The sequence below is a fragment of the Opisthocomus hoazin genome, chromosome 1 (assembly GCF_030867145.1).
Source record: "Opisthocomus hoazin isolate bOpiHoa1 chromosome 1, bOpiHoa1.hap1, whole genome shotgun sequence".
Taxonomy (NCBI): Eukaryota; Metazoa; Chordata; class Aves; order Opisthocomiformes; family Opisthocomidae; genus Opisthocomus; species Opisthocomus hoazin.
The window spans coordinates 142,706,019-142,720,255 of record NC_134414.1 but is presented as its reverse complement, the minus strand read 5'-3'; the positions used below and the strand labels follow the sequence as shown (position 1 = coordinate 142,720,255).

At 41.4% G+C, this 14,237-nt stretch overlaps 1 protein-coding gene across 1 annotated transcript; it reads left to right on the top strand.

The window, feature by feature from the left end:
• The first annotated feature begins 309 nt into the window (after window positions 1–309).
• Window positions 310–11,349, top strand: LDHB (lactate dehydrogenase B). Its single transcript, XM_075439594.1, has 8 exons — window positions 310–417; window positions 1,151–1,282; window positions 4,701–4,818; window positions 5,311–5,484; window positions 7,687–7,860; window positions 9,126–9,243; window positions 10,110–10,233; window positions 11,000–11,349. The coding sequence occupies exons 2-8, from the start codon at window positions 1,157–1,159 to the stop codon at window positions 11,165–11,167; spliced, it is 1,002 nt and encodes a 333-aa protein (XP_075295709.1). The 5' UTR covers window positions 310–417; window positions 1,151–1,156; the 3' UTR covers window positions 11,168–11,349.
• Window positions 11,350–14,237: the final 2,888 nt, after the last annotated feature.

Below are 14,237 nucleotides of genomic sequence, written 5' to 3'. Positions count from 1 at the left end.
GTTTCGCACGCAGCAATTTCAGCAAACCGCTCCCTCCCCGCCCAGCCACGGCGGCAAACCCCACGCCCGAAACTTCGGCCGGTTTCGACCCCCAGCCCCGGCGGCGGCCATGACGCGAGGGGCGTGCACCGACCTCCCGCCACAGCCCCGTCATGGCGGCCCCGGCCCGTTGGCGGGAACCAGGGCTGCGCGGCCAGCGGGGAGGGCGAGCGGGACGAAGTGGGGACGGGACGGCGGCACCTCCACGGGATTGAGCTCGGCAGCCACCACCCCCCGCAATGGCGCCGGGGCACGCCCAGGGAGGCGGTGGTGGGGGCCCAGCCCTGCCCGCCCCTTCCGCTGCGGCGTCCTCTTTGCCAGAGCCGCGGACGGTGGAGGAACTGCTCCCTACGCCTCTCACTGCTCTGAGCGTGGCTGGTGGGTACGGGGAGAGCGGAGCTGCCGAGGTCCCCTCTGCGGGGTGGGGGGTGACGGAGGGTGGCCCATCCTTCTCCTCCCAGGGCCGAGCATCCCTGCGTGTCGGTCGGTCGGTCCCGGTGCTGGTGGGGGGTGCGCCGGCCGGAGCCAAGCTGTGGCTCCGGAGGGTTGGGGTGGGATGGCGGCCGCTGGCTCGGCCCGGGTGACCTCGTGTGCCGGCCCCTCGCTGGTCTGGGCTTCCAGATGGTGTGTGGGGGTGTTTCTGTCTTCTGCGGGGGGGCTATGGAAACCCCATGAGCAGAAGGGTTATGGTTAGGGGCTGTCAAAGCAGCCTCTGCCCCTTATCAGCCCCTCGCTGGAGGCTGGGTTGGAAGGACCCCTCGAGCAAGGGCAGCATACCCCACCCCCGAGTGTTAGGTTGGAAGGGATCTCTGTGGATCACCCAGTCCAACCCCCCTGCCGAAGCAGGGTCACCTACAGCAGGCTGCAGAGGACCTTGTCCAGGCAGGTCTTGAAGAGAAGGGGGCTCCACAACCTCCCTGGGCAGCCTGTTCCAGTGCTCCATCACCCTCAGAGTGAAGAATTTCTTCCTCATGTTCAGATGGAACTTCCTCAGCTTCAGTTTGTGCCCGTTGCCCCTGTCCTGTGCAGCAGATGACCTTGTGAATTCAGAGCGTGTGTTTCATTTCCTGCTAGCCCCCTTCAAACCCAACCTTTCTGTCCCTCCTTGCAGAACACCATGGCTACTCTGAAGGAGAAGCTGATGACCCCCATCGCCGCGGGCTCCACGGTCCCAAACAACAAGATAACGGTTGTGGGGGTTGGACAGGTCGGGATGGCCTGTGCTATCAGCGTCCTTGGGAAGGTACGGCTCAAGGACAACGTGGTCAAGCTCCCCCTGCTGTAGTGTTCTGCACCGCCTGTTTGTTGTAGCACGGGGTGGGAAATGTGGTAGGTTAGCCCGGGAACGAATCGCTTCCAGATTGTGTAAGAAAGCAGTGACGTGCACCCTTCACTCAAGGCTGGCTGCCCCATTCAGTTTCTCCTTGTTCTCTCACCTTGCTGTCTGCGCTTAGCAATAAATCTCTCGTTAGGCAGTTATTTTGCAGGCTGCTGGGAAAATGCAGTGAGCGATGGCTCTGAAGCCCCTGCCAAACTCTTCTTTCTCTTTTTAATTTTCTTATTCTTCCACAACAAAGCTAGAGTTTGCTTGGTGGGAGAGCTCTGCAGGGCAAAGAATGTAGACACAGCAGAAATCCGTGTGAAGTAGGGGATGGGAATCGGGACTATGCATATTTGCTTTTTATTCTTTTAATGCATATGTGCCGCAATAGCTGAAAATACTGCTGTCCCCTTCAGTAGGCTTCTTTATTTCTCTTAAGCCCGTATTGCTTGGTTATTTGATTTTAATGTTTCCAGAGATGCTTTAGCTAGTTTTTCAACAACTAAAAATAGACGGTTAGACTTGGAGGTTATTCTGACTTTTCCTGTTACGGGTTTCTGGGCCTTTTTTAGGCAACGCAAATGTTGCAGTCTCTGAGCAAAGCAAAGGCTTGTTATGCAATAAGGATCTCTTGTAGTTTGCACTTTGTCTTCAGAGAATGTTGTGAATGAGTTAAATATGATTTCTCTCATGCTGGTTTTTGAAAAGACAAATGGGAGCTGTAGATCTTATTTGAAATAATGCACAAGCAGGTATGCCCTGCCCACTTGCAGGGGCAGATCTTAAATCTCGTAGCTCACAGTGAAATCAAAAATCTTGCATGTACAGCTAAACCAGCTGTGTTTTGTTTGGAGATGATCCTTCCTGTATCTATTACCTTGAGGATACATATTTTAAAGTACTAGGTTTTTAATCGTTAAAAAAACTTGCAAGGGTTTTCACTTGCTGGTATTCATGAGCCTTCTGAGCAAGAAAAACCGATGGCAAGAAAAGGTCATAGTGAAAGTAAGTACTGATGTGAAAGTAACATAGTTTTTGAAACTATGTAACTAAAGGAGAAATTTAGTGGAAAAACAATGACAATTTACTTTGGGGTTTTAGATTTCTGTTTTTTAAGCAAATGTTTGCCTCTTGTGGTCTGAATTCATTTGTTTTTGAAGGATTACTGTAACCTGTACAGCTGGCAGTGAAGGAGTCAGATGAAGTTACTGTGGAACTTCGCTACAATCCAGCATTTATCTGGGTTTAATACACTGCTTTAAGCAGAATCAGACTGTGCTTTCAGAAATCCGGACACAAAAGTTTTACTGTTAATGAGTTGTATGCACCAAACCCAGGGTAAAAACTGGTCTTAAATTTTTTCAAGCTTGGATTGTGGTATGGAGTTCATTTCAACCAGGCTTCTGCTCTTTCTTCTCTCACAAATGTAAGGTGCAGTATAAAACACTTTTATAACAAAACCATCTGATTCTTGTCATTGAATTAGATGTGGCTTTGACTTGTACAGGATGGTTGCCTCCCCCAGATGTCTTTTTGTTAAATCATGGCATAAAATGCTGTAGTTTGTTCCCTGTACTTTAATATGTAGATGCAGTAGAGTTTTAGATGGCTTTGAAGTTTTTAAAATTAAACAGTGTGACAATACTAATTTCAGTTTACTGGTGTTATATTCAATATAAATTTGAATAACACTAAAACTTCCATGTTGGTTATTTTTAGCCACTTCTCAGAAACAAGCCATTGGTGTTGCCATGCTGTTTTAGAAATGGAAACATCTCCACAGTCACAAGTCAACTGTTTTCAATGAGAATATTTTAAGCTGCATTTGGTGATTGTGCAGACTTCATTCCTGTGTGTGCTGATAATGAGCTGAATTCTGCTCTAGGCAACACTGATGCAAATTCATGAAACTAGTCACTGGAGTTATTCCAGGTGCTTTTCTGTTGCCGTGAGAACTGGCTCCCTGACCCTGCTGAGTCTGGTGAATGTTGGCTGCAAGGTAGAGACTGAAGGTCCCGTATTGCTAGACTGTGTGTGTAAATGCATCTGTAATCACACATGTGCACATATTCTTATTATCAAATTCTGATTACACTAACTTCTTGGTTTATCATCAGTGACTGGAGTTAAGGATATTTTTTCATAATGTTTAAATAACTGAGACTTTAACTTTACACTGCAGACTATTTTGAGCACACAGCAAGTGCAGATATAGATTCTTATGGTTTTCCTTCAGTGATTGATCAAATCAGTTGTGAAAGGAAACAATGCAGAAAAGCAATAAACTCTAACATGATTTTAAAGTATGAAATTAAAAACTTAAATATACCTGCTGTTAAATAAATTTTTCAATGTGAAAAATAGCGCATATTGTTGCTGCATGTTTAAAGTAGTCTGATGCTAATAATCAATATTTCCATGTGGAGTAATGAATGATCCTTTTTATATAAAAGTAAACAGAGAAGCTTGCTTGCAGTAATATTTTCAATAGCATAAAAATGACTTAACTGTTTTCAAATGGGGTGTAATACCTAGGAAAACAGAGAGAAGTAGTAATTTGAATCTCAGTATAGCTTACTGAATAATAAGCCTTTAAGTATAGTAGAATTTATAGTAATCACTTCTGTCAAAAGGCAGTAAAACTTTGTATTATAGCAGAATGCTTTTTTTTCCTCTCCATCCTCACATTTCACTGTTTTCCAGTTCTGAGACTATATGACACTATCTCCCAACTTAACCTGCCTGGACAACAAGCACATGTGGCTAAATCTGTTCTGCAAAGTAAAGATAATATAGTAGCTCTAGTAAAGAAAAAGTAGGTAAAGAATGTGTTTCTTCTTGATACTGTTTTTAGTGTTGAGGAAAATAAGTCTGTTCCCGTTCTATTTTTTGTGAAATCTAATTGGTTTAAGGAATGTTATAAGAGAATACTCGTTTGATAGTGGTGTGTTGTAATAGGTATTTTAATATTTAAATTAGGCCTATTTGCTGGATAGATTTAGAGGGTTTGTTATGACTCTGAAAGATGCAACTTCTTCCCTAAGATAATAACTAGATTATGAAGTGCTGTACTAGTAAAGGGTTAGCTGTGCACTCAAACTCCCCACAAATAATATGGAAGTCTGAATGAGTTTTATGAACCTGTGCTGTAGTAGCCTCTGACTTTGTTACTGTGAGATACATCAGAACACCAAGATAGTGCTGTCCTACTGGTTTATCTTTGGAGAACAGATGCTTTCAGGTGTGTAACATGTTACTTTAAAATATAACTCAGCTCGGGGGTAACTTTAAAATGCAAGTTAACTGCTTCATTGACTCCTTCAAATTTTGTTATTTTCAGGGTCTTTGTGATGAGCTTGCTCTGGTTGATGTTCTGGAAGACAAACTCAAAGGAGAAATGATGGATCTACAGCATGGGAGCTTGTTCCTTCACACTCACAAGATTGTGGCAGACAAAGGTGAACCTCAGTTTCTTTTATTTAATATTGAAATTCTGTGAATTTGCTTAATAGTGGAACATTAGTTGTGCAATCCTAAAAAGCTAAGGATTTGGCATTGAAAAGTTGAAGTATATGAATTGAGGAGAGAGTTTGGATGGACACCATAGCAATGGGAGTGGCTGTTAGTCTGGGCTTTTTCTTTCATCTCTAATGGTCACCCCACAGTTTTGGGTTTGAGTAAAATTGATTTTAATATAACTCTAGAACCTCTTTGTAGAAAAAATGCTGTTATTTGGATAGTGGAAATGATGTTCAAAGGGGTTGAATGTACTCTCAGGACCCACCACTTGGTATATCAGGATGATATAGGAGATGGTGCTGGCTTTAATATTGGTGTCTCATGGTTTTTGGGAGAAGCTACCTGTAATACCTGTATGAACGCAATACTACTAAAATTAGTCAGAAGTCTAGTTAACACCTTCTGTGTCTTCTTCCCATGCTCAATCATAGACTATGCTGTCACAGCCAACTCCAAGATTGTGGTAGTAACTGCAGGAGTTCGTCAGCAAGAAGGAGAGAGTCGCCTCAACCTGGTTCAGAGGAATGTGAATGTCTTCAAATTCATCATTCCTCAGATCGTCAAATACAGCCCTAACTGCACCATCCTGGTGGTTTCCAATCCAGGTAAGGCAGTCTTTTCCTAGAACACTTACAAATTCTGCTTGTTGGAGAACTAGCATCTGATTTTATCAATCTTCTCTAACACAGATTGAATGTTGAAAACTAATAGCTTTGTGTGGACATATGCCATGTAGTTGCTAACAGCAGAATACAAACAAATATTCTGTACTTTCCAATGCTCTTTTTATTCAGAACTTCTCATGGTGTCTATATCTTAAAAGCATGCCTCATGCTAAATACTTCAGTTCTTTACATGCTTTGGCTTAAGCAGCGGGTAGTTTAAAATCTTTATCTCTGAAGGATAGACCTTCTAAAGTGTTTGTAAATCATAACTTTCTTTTGTGTCTGGGTATGATATGGCCATTTTTCATGACAAAGAGCTTTCGCTATTTTCTCGGCTATATTTTCAGGAAAAAGAATTTGCGTGCTGAAGCCTGTGGTGGGGGAAAGGCAAACTCAGATTAGAAAGCTAATTCAGAAGGTTAATTCAGAAGCTAATTCAGTTAGAGTAGAAAAGACTTGGTTACAACTGATTGCAAGTAAGCATACAAATATGTGTAAGCATCTCATTGCAGTGGGACAGCTTGGATATTTGGATGTCTAAAGCTGACTAATATTCTGATATGCTTTGTAGGGTGTCTCTGTAGGGCTGTCTTTGCTTGATTCAGTGTCTGAGTGAAGCAATTGCTATAGAACCCTGGCAACGAAGTGACACTGCTTTTAAACATAGCTTGGCAGAGTCAAAAAAGTGCATGTGAAGCTAGCAACTCAGCTGGTGGTTAAATAATTAGCTGGTGTACAGTTAGTACTACTGAATACTAGTGTACTGAACAAATGGCCACTGTGCAAGTACAGAAAGTTATGACAATTTAAAACACTTATCTAAAAATCAAACTGAGTCAAAGATCAAATTGTTCGTGTTCTAGCAAGGCTGAATTCAAACTACAGACTCTATCCAGTAGAGCAGCTGCAGGAGGAGAATTGCATGTTGTTTTTTCAGAATTATTTTTGTAATGCTTTCTCAGTGTGGAGTTTTGTCCACTAGTTTTATATAATGGAAGTAATTGTGAGCTCATTAGAAGGGGTTTCAGGGGTGTCAACTGCATATGTGTTGGTGTGTGACCTTGATGTCCTTCCCTGTTTAACTTCCCCAGATCTGTCTGTGCTCCAGCTCAGATAGGACTGTCCACAGCCTGTCCTGTGGAAAGCCCTAGGGCAGGCAAATGATGAGACTGCAGAGCAGAGCTCAAAGTCTGGATGCATGTCTCAGCACCTGACTTGAAAGCCAGATTGTCCAGAGGCTGCTTGACAGGGAGATGCTCTGTAGTCTGTACAGATTACTGGCAGGAACTGCCCCAGATGAAACTGTAGGGAAGCTATGCCTGATGCGCATGCCACTTGTAACAGCAAGGTGTGAACTGTACTGAGATGACATGGTTCTGGTGCCTGAGCAGAGAAAATTATGTGCTTCAGATCTATATACACAAATATACTCCTTTCTGAGAACTGGCTGGCTTTTGAGAGTTTTGGAGCCATAATTAATTATTGCAGTCTGTTTATTATTGTTGCTTTGAGCTGTGGATTAGAGGTTTTTCTTTCTGCTCACATCCCTCTGTCTGCTGCAACTTAGGTTTGTTTTTTTTCTGAAACCGTATTTAGAGCCACAGGCAGCTAAAGCATATTGCTTATCTGGCTTTTCATGCTACAGAGGTAATTAGTGCAGAAACTGCTTAATGCATGAATCTGTTCAAGAAATTAAACTGAAGTAGATATGAACTAGAAATAGAGTATGTAAATCTCAAACATGTTTCACTGTAAATTGCTTTACCTCTTACTGTGATGATGAAGTGGAAGGTAACATTACTTCAGGAAACTACTTGAATATTTTTAGCCACATGACTTCAGTTCCAATTCTGGATGCCCTAGGGGTTTAGCTGTGACAAAAAAGTACCTCCAACTTTAGCTGGTAGGATACTAATCTCCAAAGACCTTCCTCAGTTTTCTTTGAACAGTAGCTTGATGGGTCCTAAGTTTCAAGTAGTACCTTCATTTTAATCTCCCAAATAGTCAGACCTAAATACTTTGACCAGCGAGGACAACTGTGTGTTGAGTCCTGATTGCCCTACTGCTTGCAGTAAGGTGGTAGCTGGAGCATTCTTGGTGTATGTGAATAGTTTCACTTACTGTGCATGTTTTTCTTTTCAGTGGATATATTAACCTATGTCACATGGAAGCTGAGTGGCCTGCCAAAACACCGTGTGATTGGAAGTGGCTGCAATCTAGACACAGCTAGATTTCGCTTTCTGATGTCAGAGAGACTTGGTATCCACCCAACTAGCTGCCATGGCTGGATCTTGGGAGAACATGGTGATTCTAGTGGTAAGGAGCAGTGCTGACTATTTTGGGAATAAGAAATACAATGTTAGAGACTGAGGCTTGGGGGGGGTGTTAAAAATCAAAAGAACAGATGCAGCTGAACTCAACTAATTAGCACTTTGCTGTATTTTTATGAAGATTAGAGTTGAGAGAAGTCCAGGAAATCTAGCTACAAGTTTTTAGTAAAAGTGATTGTGGTTGTATGAGCTGAAAAGGCCAATTTTGTTGCTAAAGTTGTGTCCTAAAGGCTTCTGTTTATCCTCAGTTTTTACAGTATCATAATATAGTCTGTAGGACAGTTCTCTAAAAGCAGTAGTAGCTCTTGTTAGGTCAATGGCAGAGCTTGTTGCAAGTAGTAGAAAAAGCTAGCAGTCCAGTTTCAGGCTGAAAAAAATTATCACTTACCTTATTTTGTGACTTTTCTCCATGCTATTTAAAAGAGAAGATGGTTTTTAAAACCATGTGAAATAAAAGCAGCTTATTTGTCTTAATTCAGTTCATGTATTTCAAGTCTGGAGTGATGCACAGAACATCTGTGTAGATTGGTGCTGCTTTATATTTTAGTCACCTCTGCAATGTTCCATTGCATTTGATCAAAGTACAGTGTCTGATCAACAACAGTATTTACTGAAGCAAGCCATACACTGTAATGAAAGCAGAGCTCGGCTGAGCACACATGAAGCTCATCTTGCTTCAGTGTTACAGCTGCATTTGCTTTGAAGTAGCTAACAATTCCTAGTTAGTTCACAGGAACAGAGAAGGAGTCTGCCTGTAAGCTCCTGATATGAAGGGATATATGCAAATTCCTCTCTTGCTATTCTAAGTTTGCATATTGCTACCCTGTTTTTCAGGAAAATGAAAACAGAATTATTGAAGACTAACCCTAATACTGATTAGTGGGGCAACAAGTACATACTTGCTGCAATTTTTGAGTAAAATTAGTTTTAAAAGGCTGAACAGCTAAGATCTGCCTTTTTGCTGGAACTTGAGGCTTCTGACATCAAAAGTAGCTGTCTACACCTTCCAAGGACTGGAAGTTCTGTTTGTGTGTTGCAATTGACTTGTTAAAGCGTCAGTACTAAAATAGTCTTATATTTGACCCTCCAGAGTTCTCAGAATTAACTGCAGTTAAATGAAACCTTAAAATCTGCCTCAGACACTATTGTGGTTCTGGCCGCTGCTACTCTGTTTCCAATTATCTTAGACAGGAAAAGTGGAGGGGAAGTCACTTAAGTGCTGTTGAGACTTACGTGCTCTCCCTGTTACAGTGGCTGTTTGGAGCGGAGTTAATGTGGCAGGCGTTTCTCTCCAGGAGCTGAATTCTGCTATGGGAACTGACAAAGATAGTGAGAACTGGAAGGATGTCCACAAGCAAGTGGTTGAAAGGTACAGTGACTTGAGGAATAAAGTGATATATGTGGTGCTGAAAATAGCTAGTTTGCACACTGCCTCCTTGTCAGGGCCTCTCTATTCTGCTGCAGCTTTCGTGCCCTCTTATTTACAGGGTTGCATAAGTGGAACTACTGGTTTAAACACTGAAATGCAGGATTTCAGTTGGTAAACTTTATTATCGTGCAGCAAGACAAGCTATTGCATAACATATCCACTTCAGTACTGCAGTGCTTAGAGCTGTGCGTGCTTGTTTTCTCACAAGTAGGTTCTGAGGTGGTTAAGTTTGTTCAAAGGGCACAAGACTCTAGGAAAAGGTAGTATGTTTCTGTGAGCAGAGGATTGGAGTCGATTTGGGGAAAATTTTATTCATTGATTTAGGGACATTTGTCCCTACGCGTGTTGCTAAATCACTTGTCTCGCTTGTGAAAAAAGGACTGTACTGGTATAAAGTGTATGCAAGTGTTGGTTAAAAAATTAGGATGTGTGTAGGTACCACATGGCTTTGACACTAGATGTTTACCTATTCCAAATGCACATAGAATGATTGAACCACTAACTTGAGTACAGAACTTTTTCAGTTGTAGGTGTGTTTTTCTACTTAACACTAGGATCTCCTTGTAGATGGAAGCTTTTTTCAGCTAATCCTGTGAGAACAGGGCTTTATTATACATAAGGGGTAATATAGACTTCATCCTCAATGCTGAAATACGTAACTCCCTTACTTTGTTTTAATTCTAAAACTTACGATGTGCATCTCCAGAGTTTTAGATTTTTTTAAATGGGAAACATTCATCTTAAGACTTAGCGTTCAGACAGTGTCTTGAAGACATCTTGATGCAACTGTTTCAATATTTCCTTAGTGCCTATGAGGTAATCAAACTTAAGGGATACACAAACTGGGCCATTGGCCTCAGCGTTGCTGACCTCTGCGAGACCATGCTGAAGAACTTGTGCCGGGTTCATTCAGTCTCAACACTGGTAAAGGTAAGAAGTGGTTGCTAATTGAATGCTCTAATTTTGTTATTGAGACTATTTAGCTTTCCCATTAGCAAGCTGCTGAACAAAGGAAGCATTGTGAAATACTAATTTGAATTTAAAATAGGAGTTTACTATTGCAATTTTTTTCTCATCTGACCTCTTAGCTTACCTTTCTTACAAGTATGGAGCTGAAACTAAGTTCTCTGTACTCTACCCTATATTGTGCTACCCTTGTATAAAACTTGCCATGTGTGGCATGCAGATCTGTTAAAAAGGAAGTTTCAGTGCAAAAATGGAAAACTTCATGGAGGCCCAGCTGTGATTCCATGAACTACTACCTAGCAAAGGTGTTGGGAAGAGAGCTGTGTAGTTCTAGAGCTGGTGTAACTGGCTGCATCTAGTCTGCACCAGCTGTATGACCTCTGGTGCAGGAAGGACTCTGAGCAGGCTGAACTTGCTGCTCCCTCTGTAGTCAGAAAAAAGGACTGTCCTAATCCTGTGTCTGAATTTTGTCAGCTTCTTCCTGTATATAAATAAGTTTTGGAGGTGGGGTTTCTGAAATCAACCATCTCTTTACTACCAATCACTTGGTGTAAAACAGCTCTGTGCTTTTTATTTTCTTCAAATATGTTGTGACTGAAAATTGAATTTTCTCCAGGCTTCAAAATGATAAAGTCAAAGCTCTGTTCCAAGAAGGCTTTCTGTTGCATAAACTAAAAGCAGGTCTGGGGTAAGGAGCTCATGTCTGAGTGATCTCTTTTGCTTGTGGCAGGGCATGTATGGCATTGAGAATGATGTCTTCATGAGCCTTCCTGCTGTCCTAAGTGCTTCTGGATTGACAAGTGTCATCAACCAAAAGCTGAAGGATGATGAGGTGGCTCAGCTGAAGAAGAGTGCGGATACATTGTGGAACATCCAGAAAGATCTCAAAGATCTGTAACTCATGAATGTTATTCCAGCAATAGAAAAACAGCATGTTTTGTGCAAATGTGGGCTGTACTCATTATACATCTCCATGGTTAACGTTGAATGCTCTGCCAGACTGAGCTTTGTCCACAGTAGCTAAACTTACACTTGCTGTAACGCACAGACTTTACGAACAAATAAAGCAACTTTCAGGCATGTTTTGTTGTCCTAGTGATTTATTTTCAGTATTGAAATTATCTAGCTTACTCTGGCATTCTTCTTTAATGTTTGCCAGAGACTACATGGAAGTGCAGACACACATGTCCTTTCAAAAGTTTTGAAACAATGTAGTAATTGTCTGTGGTGGAATTTCACTAATACAACTTTACTGGAAGCCTTTTCTGTATGATTTAGTTTTAGTCCAGATGCTGACTATTGTAGTTCATTCCCAGACTTGTTTCTGATATATACTTCCTATTTTTACTGATGGGTAGAAGAAATAAAATGGGGATTTGCCTCTGGGCCACCTGCCAAAAATATGTCAACATTAAAATTCCATATGCCACTGGCCTAGAAAGGTCTGTAGATACTTCTCTCTTCTGGATCCAATTCTTTGCCTGTTTGTGGTGTCTAGTTTTCATAATGTTTAGAAGAAACAAGATTCTTTTCTATTTTATTACCCAAATCCAAGGGGTTTTTTTGAGTTAGACTGGAATACGATGGTGATCTTGTTTACAGAACAAGTCAAACAGGGCCTTTAATCTCTAAGTTTCAGCATGATCGTTTCACAAATACTTACGTACTTAGGAGGGAGAACAGATTTTTAAAAAATCCCAAAGTTTTATTTCTTAATCACTTTCAGAGTAGCTATTAACCATAAAATAGCCAGTACTTGCTTTGCATGCCTAAAACTGCTGAACCTAAATGTCCATGGGACAGCAGTATCAAATCCATTTATCTTCATCATAATTTAGGGGCCTGCAAGTCTTGTTTCATAACAAATGGTCTGAGACTACTAAGTTGGAGCAACTTAAAGGCCTTTTCCAGCTCCATTAAAATGCTTTGAATGGTGGACTAAAACACTTACAAATTTTTTGTAGCTACTTTTAAAAGAAAAGATCATGAAGTCCTGTCTTATTGCAAGGTAAGTGCTGTCCTGTGATTTACTGAGTATCATGTAGCTAGTGAAATATCATGCATGGGATGCTGGTGGCAGCATTTTTTACAAAGGGTATACCATGTAGGAGATGTTTTATTCTCCGTTGCTGGCTAAATGCTAGACTGCTTTACTGATAGGAGAGGGAAAATGATAGTCTCTGCTTTCATAACTCAGTGTGGAGATCTTACTGGAAGGCTTTCCACACTTGGATAGACTACTTTAAGTTCCTCCCAAGAAATGTCAGTGATGGGCTGTCATGAGGTAAATGGCATAAACTGCTGATGTTTGCACGATACACAGATTAGCAATTTTCATCTGGGCATGTTTAGCTGGCTGCCTTGCACAGTTCCTTCCTTGCTGTTCTCAGCTCATGAAATAATTCAAAGCTATGTTGTGGGACATGATCTTGCAGGATTCTTAAGACTGATGTGCATGAAGAGGTTTCAGTTTTCTCAAGAGGACAGGGAATGGGCTCTTTTCCCTTCTGATAGAGAACTGATTTTTTAAAGATCGCTCGGCTACAATAAAACTGGGTTTTGTCCCTGATTGCGTCAGGGTGCTTTCCTCACCCATTGAAGTATAGGAACATGGTAATTGGTGCTTGAGCTAGGAAGCTACTGTCACCTAGTGTCTGTCAACCATTCTTTCAATCCCCTCTGAGGCCATGGAGCTTGTTTTTGTTAGTGATTCTAAGACTCAACGACAGTACAAGATCTTCTGTGCCTACAAATTAAACAACCAGAGAGCTAATGACAATCTCTACTACAAAAAAAGTGTGGTCTGTTACAAAAAAGAGTGAGTGGATACAGGTGAAATAGGGAAGTGAAGGAATAAGGAAAGAACATTGGTTTGCATGATGAGTGCTTTTCTTAGCACATCAGCAGTCTCACTGTACCAGCTTCTGGGGAGATGACATCATGAAAGGAAATTCTAAGAAATTTAAACAGCCATGAAGTGGCCTTGTGGCTGTTAGGGGGGATTGGGTCAAAATTGTTAAATAGGAATGAGTATCTTGGGCTAGGGGATTTTGAGATTTTATAAATAGGCTCTTCATATTATTTTTTGCATTCACTGATGCTTGTAAGACCTATGCAAGTACATTATTGTAATTATTTGTTGTTAGGAGTCTTATTATACAATCTTGTATCTTAGCTTCATTGCAGTCGCATGGCTGTAGAATAGCTTCCCTGTGTATGCTTACACAACACCAGCCTATCAGTTTATTACTTGGAGTCTATCCATAATATAGTCTTATATCAACCATATAAATGCCTTAACTTTATTGCCAGAGTACTTTATCTCTAAAAGATAGATACCTGTTTTTTCTGAACACAGTACTCATGTTTGTCTTGTATATGCTTTGTACAGCCCATTGATACATGAACTTTGTTCTTGTCCCACGAAAGACAATACAGGTTTTTAACCACATTCCTATGTGTCACAAGGTACCTTTGTCACTCCTTGGTCTAACAGAAGACATTGTGCTGTTGGATGGAGTAGTATAGCCAGTAATAAGAAGCACAGCAGAACACTTCAGAAAGCGCTGAGGACAACCTGCTCGACTCACATGAGGTGAGACCAGTAATGTCATTTTAACTGCTGTAAGGACCTTGACCCCCTTACATTTGCAGGTATATAGGTACAGGCTACAGAACAGAAAGTCAGTCTGACTACCCTGCAAATGTCAGATGAGAGAAGCAGATACTGGCAAGACAACAGAGACAGGAGGGATACTGCTGGCACAGTTGTGCCAGAGGAATGGAACTCAGTCCTCTGAGTTAGTTACACTCAGCCTTGGATATATGCTGTTACCACTGTATTTGTATCATGGCTTTCCAAAGAAATGTGTGTGAAGGAGAGAGAGCTTGAGTTTTCCACCTCCACATCCAGAATGTTGAGATAAATGAGTAGCATCCTTTGCTTTATTATAAATCTGCATAGCAAC